We start from the raw sequence: 19,584 nt of genomic DNA, 5'->3' as shown, positions 1-19,584 counted from the left end.
AGGTGACTGGTGAAATGAGTGTGCAGCTGCTGATTGTGTGTGTGTGTGTGTGTGTGTGTGTGTGTGTGTGTTTGCATTGGAGGGAATCCTTGAGCTAAAAAAGTTTGGGGAGCCTTCTTTCTATTCCTACACACAATCATCACCACCACCACCACCATCATCATCATCATCATCATCATCCACGCCCCTCCCCCCCCACCCCCTCCTCGCACTGTTTTCCCAGATTTATTCACGTGCAGCTCGCTCCCGCCTCACTCAGACATTCTGTCGCCAGCGCCGTGACGTCACCTACGCCAGGAGCCTCCTCCGCTCTGAACGTTTCCCTCCGCCTGTCTTCAAGATAATCTAGTCCCCCTCACCGCGGCAACCCTGAACTTGACTAACGAGCTCGCGAAAAAACCCGAAAAGGCTTTTTTAACATCAGTGGAGGTTTTTTATTAGAACAAGATTTATTTTATTTGACACATTATTTCTGAATGATTAAAATAACGCCTGGGCTGATTAGCACTGCAATTACTCCTGTGTTCACTTGAATGGCTGTCATGTAAGCTCGTCTGCACTTCAGGTTTTTTTTTAATTTTAGATAATATATTATACTTGTGAGGCATTTTCGTCTGAGAAACCCTCGTGACTTTCTGCATCATTTTCGTGCTCTGAGAGGGAATTCACCTCTGTATCTCTGTGTGAATCAGATAAGATATTGTAGATTATTCTGAAATGAATCACATTATTTCTGATGTACATGCATGAACTGATTCAGCTGGGGAAATGACACCTCCTGTCCCCTGCCGCTGCCCGCCTGGAGGCTATTTTCATGCATTATCATGCAATATTAATGAGATGTGAGAACTGTTGGAAGTTTCACTTTTGACATTGCAAAATCAAGCCTCTATACACATCCACCATGCAGGCGAATCGAGGCTGAACAGGTTGTGTGTGTGTGTGTGTGCATTATTGTCTTGAGGTGAGAAGTTGAGATGATGGCATGTGTAAGCATGCTCCTGTGCTTTACCCCTGCACTTGGACGCTTTTGTTCTCCTGACAACATAAATAGTGCTTATCATATCACAATCAAAGCAAGAGGGGGAACTTAGAGGCAGGCTTAACACGGTGCAGTTCAGGAGTTCACTACAGATAAAACCACAGAGTTGACTGTCTGTCAGTTAAAACTACTGCAAGACAAAACAGGCCAACTTTGGACACGTTTTATATTGAAGCTTACTTTCAGGCATTTCCTGTCTTTTTGAATGAATAGAAATCGAGGTTAAAGGGGTTTCTGAGTCCTTAAATTCCCTCATGCACATGCAGAGGCGTAAAAATTAACAATCCTGGGAGCTTCTGAGGTGAAAGAGACCCCATTTCTCTTCTCCTTCTCTTTAAACCGCATCAAAACAACCCAACATTTCACCACCTTTACACAGGCAGCCAACTCAGACATTTGAAAAGAAACTCTCTCTCTCTCCGCTGGTGAGAAAGCTTTGGATTTAGCGAGAAAACCCCCGGCATTGTCTCGCAGTTACATAATCCGTTTCCACACAGTGAATGAAGATGTTTGGATGTGTGAAAAGTAGGTCTTGTTATTGTCGGCGATGCATCCCGCGGCGTGATACTGGTGCTCAGCGGAGGGTGAGGCGGCTCCGCGACTCGCTGACGCCAGGCCGAGCAGACCCAAGACAGGCAGAGAGAGCACACAGGAGGGCAGAGAGAGAGAGAGGAGGCAGAGCAGCAGCGAAAGAAAAGGTACTGTAAACTTTTATCTTCCTCTTTTTTCTTTTTTCTTTAACATGCTAAATGGAAAGTTTCTTTACCGGTCTCTTCGGTTTCTAAGGTGTGCGTGGCTCTCGTTTGTAAGGAAGTAGATCCCAACAGTTATCAAGGCAACAGTGTGTCAAACTTTTTTTTTTTCTTCTTCCTTTTTACTCACAGTATCAGACTGGAGGTGAACATGTAGCCACATTTTCATGAAAGTGTGAGCTAACTGTGTTGAAATGCTGCAGGGTTTTGAAAGAGAGTTATGGTAATCTTGTAATAAAGTGAGAAAGCTTACTGTATGTTACAGAAAACAGCAAGTTTGATAGGAATATTGTGGGAGTGGACACGTTTGGACACTAAAAACACCATATATTGAGCTTAAACCTCTGGTATCAGTTGAGATACTGGTAAATGCACTGACATGCTGCTGTGTGCAGTGAATATTCAGGAGGGAATGAAGACTGAACTGCAGTTATTCAACACATGGGAAGGAGATGTGTCAGTGAAAATGCTCCTCCTCAATTGAGAAGTCTTCAAATTGCTTTAAAACAAAGAAATGTTCATTTTACTTTGTTATGAATCAGAGATAAGTAGCAATTCTTCACATTTTCAGAGGCGTTTTTTCTTTAATGAATGACTTAAACAATGAAATAGTCATCAAAAGTGTTTCCTGATCAAGTTTCTGATGATCAGCTTATCGGTAATTCGACTGATCTTTTAAGATCTGTACTCAGTAGTGGTCTTTCTGTACCATACACTTGATAACTTACCATACTTGATGTCATTTAAGCAGCGTATCGTGAATAAAGAAGGTTACATGCGTATTACACCACGCTGGTTACATCCTTTTACATCCTGCAATTTAAAATTCAGTCATTTTGACTGGTGCACACTCGCTGAGGCCTACTCCAGCCGGTGCACTAGTGTGCTTCACAGGACATGTGTCCCATGTGTGGTTTTAGTCAATGTGTTTATGAATTTGTGTCTGTCTTGAGTGTGCATGCGAGAGAGGGAGAAAGAAAGAGAGTGAATGAGTGAGTGAGAGAGAGAGACCTACAGCAGCTAAGGCTAGATCCCCTGACATTATTGAAGATGACATATCAGATTACCCATAGGACAGGAATTTGTCCTTGTCCGTGATTTACTTCCAATTGTTTTATCGTCCTGCGTTCTCCCGGCATGCAGCTTTAAATTCGGTTTGAAAATTGAACAAATGGTGGTTTTATAGGATTGAAATGACAGGGTTAGTTTTACATTTTAAATAAACGGCAATGCAGATTTACTCACAAAACATTGCATAAACATATTATTTGCCTCGATATACCCAAGACAAACATCCATCTATCCATCTAGGATTATAGTAAAGACAAAAAAACCCTCTCAACTACGAAGTGTAAATATAGGTTAACAGCATTCCTGTATCTACAGAGTCAGTCACAACAGTAGTGAACAATGTCAAAACCCTCCTGTGTGTCTGCACGGCCCGGTCAACATAGCCTGCCATGTGTCGGGGGTGAGGTGTCCGCCCTAACACAACACTAACCCAACACTGAGTGCCAGGCATGGTTGAGATAGCTGCTTGAAACCCCATGTGTTTGCTAGTTATGTCTGCAGTGGTGTGTGGACTGGTGTGTCTGGGACACAAAGAATCTGATCCCAGTTCAGCCCTTCAAAGTCAGGACAATACTCACCACCGTTTTGGTGACAGAGGGTTTTTTTTCCTAGTGTTTTTCCATGTCAAGTGGGAAGTAATGTGACTGTCAGATTTTGCTCACTTGTGTGTTATCCTTACCAGGTTGGAGCTGTGTATGTGTTGGTGTGTGTTAAAGAAAAGTGACCCAAGCAAGTTCAAAGAGCCTCCCAGGTCAGTGCCTTGTGCAGAACCTCATGTCTGACTGGTTATTTCACACTTTGCTCTTCGACTCTTTAATTTAAAGGTGCTCTGATCAGGATTTTTGGGGCCCATCACTGTTTATAATTGCAGGAAGCAGTATCAGTCAATGGCCATCACTGATCACCAATCTAAAGGATGTTTCTTTACTTTATTAACATCTATAGTTAGTAGTTTTCAGTGGCATAACAAAAACAACTAAAATGTTGAGGGAATATTAATAAATGATTAAATTTATGTGATTGATTCGAAAAAGTTATCTGTAAATCTTACTGGTTACAAGTTTGTTCATTCATGTTTCTCTGATCAGTAACTCGCAGTCAGGATATGTAAGATATTAGCTCCATTAGCAGTTAGCTCTGTTAGCCAAACACACTGCAGGACTCTGCTGCTCACCGGCAGGTTACAGCTAACAGATTTTGATACGGATCCAGTGCAATATATTTGCAAGGTCTTGCCAGAAAGCTGTTTTTAACTGAGGGATAGATGGACCAGAAGCCACGAACATTTCAGAATCTTCATATTTGGTCTTACGCTAAGTATCCAGACAGTGACTGTACCGCTGACACAGAGATAACAGTAACAGCATGAGAAAACGCACTCCATATTAGTCAGCGTAGTCAGCAGAAGTCAGTTCAGTTTGTCATTTTCGTCTTGAGCCTTGCAGCACGATATGGCGGTTTGGCAGCAAGAAGAGAAACGTGTGTGCTTATCTGATTTGCTTTTCTGATCAGCCTTTATAAAGACCTCTAATCTCCACTATTAAGAACAAATATCTGCAAATAATGATCAGTGGCAGATCAATCTGAGCACCCTCAGTTTCATAAATGTCTGCATTTGCTGGCTACTTGGGCTGGCAATTGAATCTCATGATTTTTTGGAACAGCTTGAAAAAGTAATAGTTGAGCCTGACTGGCAAACAGGAGGGGCTGTTTAATCAGCCATTATTTGGCCATTTGGACTTTATATGTTAGCAAGAAATTGCAGTACAGGAATTCCAAAGATAAATTGCCTTTGCAACATTGCAAGTTTGTCCACCTGAGAGAACTGATATAGTACAGATATAATACAGTGTTGTATATTCTCCAAAATGAGCTCCTTTTCAGTAATGCTGAGTATCAAAAATGTCTAAAATGCTAAATGTTCTCTGATAGTTCCTGGTTTAAATGTACTTTTTTTTTTTTTTTACCAATCTTTGACCATGTTATTTTGGCAAAATTATTGTGCAGCTGCTTTTGTTTTGACACCTTTTAGCATTTGAGAACTTCTTTTGTTAAATGAATAAAAGGGTTTTGTAGAAAAATACTGAAAGAATGAATTTTTCATTGTTAATCTGCCAGTATGTTGATGGATGCATTATTTAATACCTAAAATTGGTTTGTTTTGTTTAAAAAAAACATTGCTTCGATATTTTTCATAATCATATCAATACTGAAATGTCAAACCTTACTTTGTGACAGCTGCTGCTCTGGAGATTGTTTCATACATCAGTGCTGCTTTGCTATGATTTGTATTTATGAGAAAGCATGTATATTGCGTCTTTGTAGTGTTACTCTTTACTCAGTAATGACCCTTGAAGGCACTTAATCGAGAAGTGCTCAGTGAAGAGACCAGATATATGTTGTGTTTTCCATCTCTCGCTCTTCAAAACACTCCCTGTCTTACATCTCTGGCTTTGCCATCACCCTCACTTTCTTCCTCTCTTTCTCTTCCGACATCATCCCCCCTCTCTTCCTCTCTCTCTCTTTTTATCTATCACCCTCTCTCTTCCTGCTCTCCTCTGTTTATAGCCTGTGACTCCATTGAGCGGGGGCTAATGGAGGCCCCATCCAGGACCCTGCTGATAAATAATGTAGCTTCTTTATAATGCTCCGTCCCTGGGGAAGGTCCAGAGAGCATCATTACTGCCTCCTCATCCTACACAGCCCAGGCCTAAATTGATTAACAGACACTGGAGCGGTGCAAAATGATCCATGGGGCTAGTGTAGTGGCTAACAGCTCGCACCAGGTGGGTCAAAGCCTCCGCCTGTCAGTGTCGCATGATCCCACTCTGTGCTCCCATTAGCCTCAGTTTCTGTCCAGCCGGCTAACTGATGGCCATAACAAGCTACCGCTAACACAATAGCGAGAGAGCATTGCCTGGACTCAGCTGAAGGGAATGTCAAGAGTGGTTTTATGGAGCTGTTGTGTAAATGATGGTGTGTGTTTCAGCTTTTATGGGGAGGAGAGCAGCGGCCAAGGCCACTGCAGGCATCTGTGTTACTCTTCATTGACTGGGAGACTGGGTGATGCACAGACATATAGATATTTGATGGAAGAAATACATCTTTATTGAGCTGACTGAGTCATATAATCAGTGAAGAGAATAAGTGGTAAAGGATTAGTCAGTTGACAGAAAATGTATCATCAATTAATGATGATCAGTCATCCAAACTAGGGTTGGGCTGAAAGATGATGTTATTGACTCCTGAGACCTGTACCATCATAAGATCGTGATTTTAAAGGGGCCCCACTAGACCACGAGTTGTTGACTATGTGGGAGAGAAAATTAAATGAAGTTTGTAGCTGCTCAATGCACAAACGCTACGTCTCCATGTCCTAATTGCCCCGGTGACTACAGTGGTGAGATAACTCCTTACACCTTACGGCAACTCTGAGGGGACACACTGCCTCAAATTCAGAAACACTGAATTGGAGGCATGAGTTAACTCATGATGTTTCACTGTGGACGTCCTCATATGCCAGTTCAGGAGACATCGCCCAACCATAATCCAAACATTGCTGCTATTCTCAGTTTAGTTCATTGTGACTTCGGTACATTTGTGTTTTGGGCTGTTCGTCGAAAAACAACTTAAAGTGGGGTTGCAACTAACGATTATTTTGATTAACGATTAATCTGTTGATTTTTTTTCATGATAAACCGATAGTCTATTGAATGTCCCGATCACAATTCCCAGAACTCAAAGTGACGTCTTCAAAATGCTTCTTTTTTCCAACGAATACTTCAAAACCCAAAGACTCTTTATTTATGATCATAAATGACAAAGAAAAGCAGCAGATCCTCACATTTATGAAGGAGGAACCAGCAAATGTGTAACATTTTCACGTGAAAAATGACTAAAACGATTGATCCATTATCAAAATAGTTAGCAGTTAATGTTCTTGCCATTGACAACGACATTCCCTTGGGCTCTGAATGTCACCTTGGGCAGTAATTGATAACTGATAAATTGAAAGAAATAATTAAGTTACCGATAAAGATGCACAATGATGGCAGCCATCAGTATTGGACGATAAAGCCTTTAAAATGTCATCATTAATGTGAAATGAATATTACTGCTGAAATAGGTTTGAAAATAAGGTTTCTTATCTATTACTTTTGCTATTACAACCTAAGCAGTCAGAGCTTTGAAGGTGGGATTACAACTGTCCTCTCCTTGTACCAGTGCCAGGAAAATAGCAGCACAAAAATGGCAACAAGAATGGATGAGATCAATGCAGCTGTTCAGGTTGTCATTAGGCAGTCTGCAGAAATAAATATGCATTTTCTCTGATCTGGATGCTTCGATAAACTGCTCTGAACTGCAAACAGAGATCACATGTCATGAACGAAATCTCACTGTATCAGGAAGTGAAACAAGATGGTATTTTAGTGTGTTTGTAAGGGTAGTAACTGAAAGTGAAAGTGATGTAATCAAGATAAAATCTCTGAAGATGACAAAATGCCTCCCAAATTTGAATTGAAGGGCTTCTAGTTTGCTTTGAGATTAGGTTTGAGTTTAAATATTCAGAGTTTGTTTTGGCAGACAAGCTGCAAAACCTAAACGTGAACATCAAGTCTATGTAGAGTAAAACTGTCGGAGAGAAAGAAGCAAACATCCTAGGCTATACATAGGTATAGGAACAGGGAGGCACAATGGCGCCTTTATATTTTGACTGCCTCACAGACAACTCTAAACCAGCATTGTCTAAAGAACCAATACAAATCCATCAGGACCTTTTCAATAAGCATGCAGTCAGGCCAGCGGTCAGATATTTCTATCTGTCAAGGTTGGAAATATCCAAGAGATATGGTCTCCAGCTGCAGCAGGATGACACTAGAGGATTGTGAAGCGACAGATGTTACAATACGAATTTTGTGGAATCTTCCATCTGAAATGGAGTCAAGGTCGCTTTCTGCAGCTACTCCTGAACTTTTGCTGATAGTGCTGCCTGTTACTGAGAGGCCATCAAAGCAGCTGGAAGTGGCTGGAAGTGGATCACAGAGACGCTCTGTATGTCTGGCTGGTGACCGAGGTACAAAGATGATACTGCACTGTTTGCCTTTTGAACTTTAGTTCTGCATCAGGTGCTGACAAGTTCACAATGTAATGCAATACTAAACATCAGCTTTTTGTGATTTCCATGTTATATATACATTTTGGAAATTCTCAATTATATCATAACAACAATGCTGAGAATAAATAGAACAGCACAGAAATCCAGAAATGTTGGTGTCAGGACAGCGGCAAGCAGAGACCGTACCCTTGATATTTCTGAGTATTGAACCTTGAAATCGTACTTTCTTGATACCAACTGAAATGTGTGCATAGCTGTCACATACCGAAAGCAGGAATTAAATGTTTGGTTTTAATCTGGCACTGTAGCACTGTAGTGATAAATTGAATAGTCAATCGACAGAAATTAATCTGCAACTGTTTTGCTTGTCAGTGTTTTTGTTCAACTTTTTGAAGCAAAAATGTCAGTAAATGTAAAGGGTTTTGCTGCTTTTTGTTTTCTTAAATCATAGAAATCATAGGAAGATGGTTGGACATGTCATGCAATTCAGATATGTTAAAAAAGAAGCATGTTAATATTGCTCAATGCAAGGTCCCAAAAAGGTATGGTTTGGTTTTAAGTCTTAAAACCATCACTTAAATAATCCTCCAATCTTGACAACTGCACTACAAAGGAAGGAGCACTCTTGGTGAGACCGGAAGATAAAAGTCAGGAGTGGTCGGTTAAAGAACATACCTTTTTCTCTCTTACCCTGCATGTGTGGAAAAATATTTGCAGGTCTCAGCAAGAGGAAGTGATGTCATTGCTGTGCTGGCGATGACTGATACAGAGACATACATTCACAGAATGTTTCCTGTTTCTTTGATGGGGGAGAGTTGTTCTCATAGGATGCTAGCAGGGTGTGATATTAGAGTGGGGTCATGTGGCATGAGAGATATTAGTGTTGAGATATGTTTTCCCTTGATCTCAAATACACACACACCCACCCACACACACACACACACACACACACAGACAACCCCAAGTCCTCTCGTATGCCCCCTCTTATGTTAGTAGTTCTGCGTCACTTTTGATCAGCCAATGTGATTCGGGTGGCTAAGCTAAGTATAGGTGCAACTTGCTTCTTTCCTGTCAGTGTGGCTGGCAACACTAAGTGTCCTGGGCCCCCACAACACACACATACACTACACACAAACACACACACACACACACACACACACTCGTTGTAAACAGCACCTGTTCTCATCAAACTTCCCTGCCCGTTTGTCAGTATGATGTAGCCGACGCATGCAGTAGCTGACAAAGATAGAAATCGCTATTCATCCCATAATCTGAAGGGCCAAGAATAACTACAGAGCAGTCTTAATGATGTATTTGTTCCTGCTAGTAGGAAATCCAATATACTGCAGGCTTTACTGTCAGAGAGTGATGCGTCCTCACCCATGAGTCAGTGTGGATAAAAGGTGGTGGATTTCTGACAAGCTGTTTATTCGATTCTGGGATTGCATCTCAACATTTATGCACAGCCGGACCTCAACCATAACTACGTTTTTATCTCTCTAATTGCATTCAGAAAAAGTTGAAAAGAAGGTGGAACTGGAAGAGCTCAATGCGCTCTTGTTTTCCCTTTTAAAAGCTAGAATGCATGTACCTCCTGGCTACTGAATTGCTCCTGTGGGACCCAATTGAATGGGCACATTTATCCTGGGGTCCACATGCACTTCCTTTTCATTGTCCTGCACATTGCCAGATTCCTGCCCAAAACCAGGGTTTGTTGGTTGGTGGTGTTGAAGCTTTATAGAACATTTGCCTCAGCGGGCGGCTCATTGAAAGTCTCCTTCCTCTGAAATCTGAAAGACCTTTTCAGATTTCACATACGTTTTTACAGAATCCTCCAGCAAAGACTTTTTTTTCTGCTCTAGTTGCTACAGAGATACTTTTTTGAGAAAGAGCAACAGAGAGGACTACAAAGCCTTTGACCTGCAGTGTCAAGTAAAACTATGGATTGCCAATATGGATAAATTCAATTTACAAAGTGATTCAGATGTTAAACCTGCAGGCCAAAAATTCCTAGAGTTTGTGTAGGCTACATATTGTCGGTAAAGTCCTTGACTGTAAATGGCATTAGTAGGTGGTGGTAATGTGACAAGCTGTACGGACAGGAAGCTATCTGGAGAATCCGTTGTGACTCGTCTGCCAGTTTCCCAGAAGCCATGATTGACATGGCCATAACAGCTATAAAGGTGACATCATTGCCTCATCGTGGGTCGTTCTGACAATCTTCTGATGAGACATCAGTGGTGCTAGTGAGGCAAAAGGGGGAGAGGTTAAGTTACACCTCAACATACTGAAGTTGCTACAGCTTTGTGAGGGAAAGGACACAGCAAGCAGACTGCATGTGCAGAGGTGTGTTTGAAATGTCTGTCAGATAAATTTAGAAATACTCATCGGTGCTAACCTACCTCTCCTTTTCTTCTAGTGACTGTCAAGAGGATCTGATCTCACATCTTGGAAGCTGAGGATTATCTTAAAGTCCAAAACACAAAGCGTTTTAGTCTTTCTTTTCTAAGACTGGACTGTCCATCACCGCTGCTCACACTTCCTTTGGACAGAAGGGAGAGGGGAGGAGGGCGGCTCGTCCGACATGAACGTCACCTCACTCTTCTCCTTCACCAGCCCGGCAGTCAAACGGCTGCTGGGATGGAAGCAGGGAGACGAGGAAGAAAAGTGGGCGGAAAAGGCCGTGGATGCTCTGGTTAAGAAACTGAAAAAGAAGAAGGGGGCCATGGAGGAGCTGGAGAGGGCTCTCAGCTGCCCGGGTCAGCCCAGTAACTGTGTGACAATCCCCCGCTCCCTGGATGGACGGCTGCAGGTGTCCCATAGGAAAGGTCTGCCGCATGTCATTTACTGTCGGGTGTGGCGCTGGCCCGACCTGCAGTCCCACCATGAGCTCAAGGCCCTGGAGTGCTGCGAGTACCCCTTTGGCTCCAAACAGAAGGATGTGTGTATCAACCCCTACCACTACAAACGAGTAGACAGTCCAGGTGAGTGATATGATCAGTAGGGAGAGAGAAAAATTGGATTGGTGCATCCTTCAAAGTTATATCATAGAAGATGAAATGTATAAAATTAAACTCAATAGAAAGAATTTCTGATAAAGTTAAATTTCACAGGCATCCTGGTGGCCTAGTCAGGGTTTAACATACAAAGTGTTTTTAGTATTTTTTAGCAGTTTTAAAATTGTCATGTTTTATCTTTATTTAAATAGATAAATCAGAACAAGGACACAGTGTGTCATAGCAAAGTAACAAATACTCATTCAAAATGTCCCGACTCACATACCACAGTGAATGAGTAAGTGAGCTTTAGTATGAGTGAGTGAGCAAGTGAATGAGTGATGAATGAGTGAGTGAGTTGGTGAGAAAGTGATTGAGTGAGTGAGTGAGCGAGCAAGCAAGTGAATGAGTGAGTGAATGAGTAAGTGAGCAAGTGAATGAGTGGGTGAGTGAGCGAATGAGCGAGTGAGTGAGCAAGTGAATGAGTGAACAAGTGAATGAGTAAGTGAGTGAACAAGTGAATGAGTAAGTGAGCAGGTGAGCTAGTGAGTGATTTTAACCATGAGTGAGCTAAAGAGTGAGTAAGTGAGAAAGTGAGCGAGTTCGCAAAAGACTCAGTGAGTGAGTGAGCAAGTGAGGGAGTGAGTGAGTTAGCTTAAGAAGTGAGTAAGTGATCGAAATTGCACTGAAATTGGCAACTACTGATCAGACAAGTGAGTAGCTAGATTTAAGGACGCAACATGGCTTTTTACTTGCCCTGGGCAGTAAGGCAGCCCTTCAAGTTAAGCCCTGCTAGTGGTTAAGACCACATATCGTTTAATGTGAGCCCTGATTTGATGTTTTACCTAGTAAAAGGAAAACCATGCCAAAAAACACTTAATAAACCAATTTACATTTAATTTGAGGAACTTTTAAAGCAGTTTTTAAAGTTTTAGTCCGACACCCATGTTCCTCTCCATTCCTTTCCAGTAATGACTTCTGCAGATGCATACTTTTTTACTCTCAGGCATCTCTTTATCTGTTTTCTGAAAGTTTTTTTAATCTGTTCAAAACACCAAGAAAAAGAAAATTAAAAGACCTGAGCATAATCAAGATAAGGAGAGATTTAAATAGAGACTGACTAAGCCTCGGAGCTGCAAAGGTAGTGCAGAAACAAGACATATCAAACACTACTTGGTCTACTAAACAGAAAATGAGGGTCAGCTGACAAGATAGAAACAGCTGTGTGCAGGGTGCTTAGTGTGTAAAGGGCCAAGTATGTGTGTATGTGTGTTTGTTCATGTGTGTGTGGAGCAGGAAATTCCATCAGGGAGAGAATGAGGGCTTTGTTTTGGGCATGCTCTGTGCTGCTGGCCTTTTTTTTTTTTTTTTACATTTATGCACACATGAAGACACCCAGGCATACACACTCACACGCGTGTTGCAAAACCAGCAGGCTATACACACACACACATCCATGACTGCGCGCACAGATTCTCTGAGGATGGCTGGAACAGGAAGCCAGTCACCCAAACACAATGGGAGGAAAGAGTTGTTGCCTGCCCTGCACACTTTTTGTTTTAGCAGCGGGTGGAAGACAGGAGGGCTAAGGTGATTAAACCCCACAGCACCTGTCTGTCCACACTACCCTCCTCTTCTTCTCTCCTAACACCCCCCGCCTACACACACATCCTGTCAATCTCCCTTCACTATTCTACCAAACACCTGCTCCACATATAACCTTTGGAATAAACTGCTACATTGATGCATTGGCCCACTTCAGCACACATGGGCTACCTGCAGGAACATTTGACAGCAGCGCAGGCCCCATCTAAAATTTCAGCACCGGCTTTATTTATCTGCGCAGATATTTATAGGCACAAGCGGAGCGTATCTGTATGGTTTGTATGCACTGCACCTGAATAGCCCTCACATCAGCCAGGATATTTACCCCAAGTGATGAATTCCTCAAGAATGGCTCAGCTCAAAATGTCTTTTCAGAGCAGAAACCTGAGAGTTTGGGCCAAGTACTGCTGGCTAAGACCGAAAGGCTGGAAGCTGACATTTAAAAAAATGCAGGGACATCTGCGCTCAGAATGTAAAAACATGTAGCTTGCCAGAAAGAGATTTCTTTATTATGTTGGAATAAAATAACTCAATTCTTATTGAGTTTGTATGGAGAGGTTTTGCATGTGTGTGAGTGTGCCAGATGATTGCAGTGCTGAAACACTTAGACGATTAAGCATTAGACTGAGATAAGTGAAGTTCTTCATTAATTCCAGCTGTCAATTATCACAAAAGCCAAGTCACGTAAATCACAGAACAATGAAATAAAGATACTCAAGAAGGAAGTTAAGAAACAAAATCCATAAATAATAAACAATCAGCTCAAATAAAATATAGTTTGAGATGCAAAGTATTGAAAGTATTCTTACTTTAATATAATGCCACGGTAATACACTGTACATCACCCACATATGATCATTTATGAAGCAAAAAATGACTCTAAGATGAGTAGTAACTACTTTTCTGACTTTCCTTTCGGTTTTGGACTGTTGCTCTGCTCATTTTGTAGACATCATCTTTGGCTCTGCAAAACTTATGATGGGCATTTTTTCTCCCATTTGATTTGAACTTAGACAAAATAATTGTCTATAAACCGGTTACTTGCAGTCCTACATGTGGGAGTTAGAAACACGCAAGAATGCTGCTCACTTATTCAAATATAAAGTTAACACAATATGAGCCTTTCCAACCCCTGGGGTCAAACAATACATCAGAGTTACTGCATTATTATGGATAAAATCATCTACCACAGTACTTGAAATTTTATATTACTACATTGATGTTTGTTTTGTGATATAAATCATTTTCTGTAAAAATTGTTTTTGTCCAATTGGAAAAAAATAACACCTGACATATCAAGGTACATCATCACATTGATGCAAAAATCATATAAAAATCAAGTATTGCCATTAAACATTCCCGCTCATTGACAACATCGCCCACAATGGCTACAAGTTTATTTAAGTCATAGTAGTAGTGCTTAGTGTCTTAACTGTTAGTAATAAAATTAATGAGAGCTTAAAAGCTTTCAAATCAAATCTTTAGAAATCAAAAGAGCTTTAGTTGACCTAAAGGATCTCTGCTCACAGGAGAAACAAACTGTCATTGGTTGCATAAAAGCACTTCCTGTTTTAACCATTTTGATGTCTTTCTCCCTCTTCAGTGCTGCCTCCTGTGTTGGTACCGAGGAACAGCGAGTTCAACGCCAAGCATACAATGTTGCCCCGCTTCCGCAACCCTCTACAACAGAATGAGCCGCACATGCCGCAGAATGCCACCTTCCCAGAATCCTTTCCTCAGGCCAACACAATGCCCCCCAATTTCCCCCATTCGCCCGCAAACAGCTACCCAAACTCCCCGGGAAGCGGCAGCAGTGCCACCTTCCCTCATTCACCATCCAGCTCCGACCCCGGCAGCCCATTCCAGATGCCAGGTGAGTACAAACAGTAAAATATTTCTGACTTTTCTTCTTCTTCCTCTTCCTCCAACAACTCACTTCTCTGCTCTTTGTTCTGCCCCCTTCCTGATGCAGAGACTCCCCCTCCTGCCTACATGCCCCCAGAGGAGCAGATGACTCAGGATTGCCCTCAGCCAATGGACACCAACCTCATGGCTCCACCCTTGCCTCTAGAGAGTAACAACCGGGCAGGTAACCATGGCAGTTACTATCTCACACACACACACACGCACCCTCGTCCTTGTGTTTACGGTGATATCATCCACATAAAGCTGTCTGCACCTGCTCGCCTTGATCTGCAGGTGCAAAGATTTCTGGGAAGCCTGGATGTTGTTAAAGTTTTTTTTTCTCCTGTGGTCAAACTTGAAATCCAAAAAAGAAAGAAAAACCTCAGCTGAGTCGATGCCATATCCTGTCAGATAAAACCTGCACAGTTTGTGGAAAGGACCTGCGAGTTTACAGTGAGCCTCTGTCTGTGGGTGCGAGCCCATGGGAAGCTCAAAGCCTCAGCAAATTAAGCCAGGCCTCAGAGCAGTTTTATGAGGTCTATAAAAGCTGGGGCTTATGTCATCTCTGCTGGTGGTAATGACTTGAAACTCGTTAACGATGAGATTCACTAATTACCTCCAACTTTCAGATCTGAAATGGGGTGCAGTAATTGCTGCTATCTCTATTTCGTGGTTTTGGCTTTATTGTGCTAAAGAGCAGACACATCCGAACCCTGCATCCATGATCGTTAACGACCATACAACGGACGTGTCTTGGACTCCAGAGCCATCTGGTGTAGTGCTGGTGATAATTTCTATCAGTAATAATGAGAATATAAATGATAAGTTAATTGCTGAGATCTGAGAACACAGTAACATTGCTAAAAGTCAGATGGAGTAAGGTTTTAGAGGTGAGATAACAGACCAACTTCCTGGTACAACTGTTACTTGCTATACTTATTTAGGGCTTTTGAATTGGCATTTTTGGCCATGCCGAGCAAAACTACGCTGTGTGGATTTGCATTTTCATTACCAATTTAGATAGTTGTGCCAGAGATGGACTCTCTTTTGCCTCCAAGCCGGTCGTGGTGACATCAGATGGGCTTCGTCATCATTCAGGGACGAATGGTAGCTTCCTTTTCATGTTGTGATTCCCTGTTGAGGTTCACACCTCATCTACTGGCTGGTTTAGAACCTGTCTGATGGTCTTACTTCTTATTTCTTGTCCTATCACACTTGGTTGTAGCAAAATCGCTATCATGTCATCTTGATCTTAGCAATGACTTTGGTGAGCATAATGTTAACACAACCATTATCACAATGACCAGCTTGGCCCAAGTTGTAAACCAAAACTTTCTCTTTGATGTTTAAATGTTTAATTTCTGCACACACACACCATGTAGGTGTTTTTAGTTAAATTATTCTGACCTCACACTGGAATAACAGCTGGACTTTGGTCTGAACTTTAGTTTTCCACACCTGACCAACAAAATATTTGTACTGTTTTATGATCATGCACCCAAGGCCCAAAAATCCTGCCCACACATGGTGACAGCAGTAACGGGAAGAGCTGTTGAAATGTTTGCTGGAGGTGGGAGTTTGGGGAGTTCTTTTCTTTTCCACAAGCTGCATCCTGTACGGGGGAGCTGGTTTCTATTGTAGGCCAGCTCTGGGAAGGGGACAGACAAAACACACCTGCTAGCCAGTGCCCCGCTACAGAGGAAGTTTGGGAGAAGTATGTGCTTAGATAAACATGATTTATTCCTCTCTCTGAGAGAGGGTGAGGCCAGCTGGCACTGGCTCGCCGTCAGATACGACGAGGCACAGAGAGCATGGCCAGCCACCTTCTATTGACTGTTTTCCAGCTCAATAAAGGCTGGCACAGAGACCACAGACAGTAGGCATACTTTAAGATGCGTCTGCATTGATTTCGGTCAGCATAAATGTACACAGATGTAGCCAGTGGGTCCTATATGCTTATTCAAATCATTGTTATGGGCTACAGGGGACAATTTGGACAAAACAATTGTGCAGATGAGTAAGATTTATAGCTAAGCTTCTGCTGGCATCAGTGTTTCCTGGCAGCTTGTCTGCACATGAGTCTGCTCAGAAGAATCTTAAATGTGCATTAAATGTGTCTGTCTGTCTCTGCATGTACTGCAAACTCACTCCTGTGACCTGTAAATGTGTCTCTCAGTTGATGTGCAGCCTGTGGCCTATGAGGAACCGAAGCACTGGTGCTCTATTGTTTACTACGAGCTCAACAATCGCGTCGGAGAGGCGTTCCAGGCGTCCTCCACCAGCGTGCTCGTCGATGGCTTCACAGATCCCTCCAACAACCGCAACCGATTCTGCCTCGGCCTGCTCTCCAACGTCAACCGCAACTCCACCATTGAGAACACCCGGCGGCACATTGGCAAAGGTGCAGTATGGAAAGCCCGTCAATGACTCCAATGCACAGACCGTCAACAGATGATACTAAATCAATTCATGCTGTCAATAGATGTTAGAACGGAACAATAACAACAAACTGAGGAAACATTTTAGTGTGTGTATTGATTTTAAAGATGACCACACTGATGTTTTGGGACCTTTGTTTTTGCTGTTGAAAGCGAGCTCTACTTCTGCAGGTGACACTTTATTCTCCCCTGTTTCCTCCCAGGTGTCCATCTGTACTATGTTGGCGGGGAGGTGTATGCAGAATGTCTGAGTGATAGCAGTATCTTCGTCCAGAGTCGTAACTGTAACTACCACCACGGTTTCCATCCCACGACTGTGTGTAAGATCCCCAGCGGCTGCAGCCTGAAGATTTTCAACAACCAGGAGTTTGCTGAGCTGCTGGCGCAGTCCGTCAACCACGGCTTCGAGGCCGTTTATGAGCTCACCAAGATGTGTACCATCCGCATGAGCTTCGTTAAGGTAAGAAGATCAAATTTTAGAAGAGAGAACAGTATTACCCTTTGAACTCTTCTTATAAATTGACTCAATCAAGTTTTACAATTGAGTTACTATTAATACTTAACATCAACGTGTCCATTGTTCATTTTTAAGTGTTAAACAAGTGAAAATTGGATTTAGAAAATCAATTTAAAATCAGTTTCTCCTTTTTTACAAAGTGTAGTTTTATTTGTGGTGAAAATCTTATCCCCTTTAACCATCAACGTTAACACAGTGCAATCAATGAAGTATTAACATGGGAAAAAAATAGGAAAAAGTACAACAAGTACAAGTAAAATCTTACAGCATAATTTAAAACAATGTGTTTTCATGTATTTTCAGGGCTGGGGAGCAGAGTACCACCGCCAGGATGTAACCAGCACACCCTGCTGGATTGAGATTCACCTGCATGGTCCCCTGCAGTGGTTGGATAAGGTGCTAACCCAGATGGGCTCCCCCCACAACCCTATATCCTCCGTCTCCTAGGCTTCACTGTCTTCAGCCCTGCGGCTGTCCATACCCCAGCATTTTGTTCTAAGCAGCGAAAAAAGGGTCACAGATTGGCTTGTGGTTCGGACAATCAGAGTTTTCCGGTAAACTGAAACACAAGCTGATCTAAGACCAGTAGGGCTGGGCGGGTTGGTTTGTTCTCTACTTGAAGGATGTCTGAATTGGGCACATTTACAGTCTGGGAGAGGAGTAAGCAAAGTGAGCGTGATGCAACTGGAAGATACTTGATCTTTGTGACCAACTGTAATAATTAGACCATCACACTCATCATGATGCAAGTATCCTCCCTGATCTTGCTCCCACAGTGTCTCTTTTTCATTGTTCTATTATTCTGACTCATTACTAGTCCGCATCTAAATATTCCCTCTGAAATCCAGATATACTTGTATAGCTACAATAATTATGGGACATTCCAGGTCACCAAAATTGGCGTCAGTTGCAGTCTACCGCCTGACTGCCGTGAAGTTGGCATGAAATGTACTTTAGGACATGTAAAAAGTTAGCAGGGACTTGGAGGTTGACCAACATTACTGAATTTTTTAAATCATCTCCAGATACTTAAACAAGTATGCCGTTTCCTCAAAGTGTTCCTTTTTTTTAAGGCTAATAAATTCAAGCAGTACAAAGTTGTTATAAAAAAAATAAAATCCCATATCACAGATCATAAAAAATAATAGGAGGGCAAAATTAGGGGGAGTTTGAGAGTTTAGAGTGGGGTGTAGTGTGGGGCATGGCACTAAAAGGGCATTTTAAACTATTCAGAAGAAAAGACTAATGTTTAAATGTTGCTCATCTTGTGTTACACTCGTGTTTCAAATGAATTTTACGAGAAAAAAAAAGAATAGTGTTTAGGTATATTCACTATTAGAGTATGTGCTGTGCAGTCTGGTTTTTGCAAAGCATAGTTTGGTTAGTGTAGTGTTACACATTTAAGACTGGTAGCTAAACACCACATGAAGCAGAGGCAAATACGAGTGCAGTTTAGTTTGTCCTTTGTTGTTACACTCTGCAGCAAAATCAAATGTGTCAAATGCGGAGTCACATTGAGGACATGAATATTTCAGTGACTGCGCTTCATTCTCTGATTACATCGACTGAGCAAAACGCGTTAAATGACTGTTATGGGAAAATGTTGAGCATTCAAATTTTAATTGTTGACTGAGAAAAGGGGATCAGTTACTGATGTCCCTGTATGATTTTTTTTTTATAAAATGCAGATTTTTGCCCTTCAATTCTTTTATGCTTTGAGCAATCCTCTTTGCTATTAAACTGTATTACTCTTTACATTCTTTTTGTATTTTTTGAACGTTTCTGTTTTGTTTGTCTGCACTTTCACACATTGCATCTTTGTTTTTTTTGTTTTTCTCCTTTGTGTTTTTGCTCAGTAAAACTCCCAGAAAAGCAGTTTTATTCCATGAATATCAAGCCTCTACTGGAAGATTCAATAAATTTGTTTCATTACTTGCAACTTCTCCGTCTGTTGTATGATCACTGTGTCAGGGCATGTGTGTGTGGCGTTTGTGTGTCTGTCTCTTTAATTACAGGCCACCCTTGCATAGAAAATATGCATCATGGTATTGTCAGGGACTTTCAAAGACATGAACCACTCTCTGTGTGGTGTGTGTGTGTGTGTGTATGGACGTAGACCTTCAATTAGGGAGGCACAACAAT

At 41.9% G+C, this 19,584-nt stretch overlaps 1 protein-coding gene across 2 annotated transcripts; it reads left to right on the top strand.

Annotated features, from left to right (window-relative positions):
• The first annotated feature begins 1,513 nt into the window (after nucleotides 1-1,513).
• On the top strand, nucleotides 1,514-19,197 carry smad1 (SMAD family member 1). 2 transcript variants are annotated; one of them, XM_073474564.1, is made up of 7 exons: nucleotides 1,514-1,740; nucleotides 10,401-10,965; nucleotides 14,186-14,455; nucleotides 14,555-14,671; nucleotides 16,664-16,888; nucleotides 17,129-17,385; nucleotides 17,746-19,197. In XM_073474564.1, the coding sequence occupies exons 2-7, from the start codon at nucleotides 10,566-10,568 to the stop codon at nucleotides 17,887-17,889; spliced, it is 1,413 nt and encodes a 470-aa protein (XP_073330665.1). In that variant the 5' UTR covers nucleotides 1,514-1,740; nucleotides 10,401-10,565; the 3' UTR covers nucleotides 17,890-19,197. The 2 variants fall into 2 exon arrangements, with proteins under 2 accessions (XP_073330665.1, XP_073330656.1); XM_073474555.1 differs by lacking the exon at nucleotides 1,514-1,740 and adding an exon at nucleotides 3,546-3,616.
• Nucleotides 19,198-19,584: the final 387 nt, after the last annotated feature.

This window comes from Pagrus major, chromosome 1, assembly GCF_040436345.1.
Source record: "Pagrus major chromosome 1, Pma_NU_1.0".
In the NCBI taxonomy this organism is placed as follows: domain Eukaryota; kingdom Metazoa; phylum Chordata; class Actinopteri; order Spariformes; family Sparidae; genus Pagrus; species Pagrus major.
This window is presented reverse-complemented; position numbering and strand designations above follow the sequence as displayed.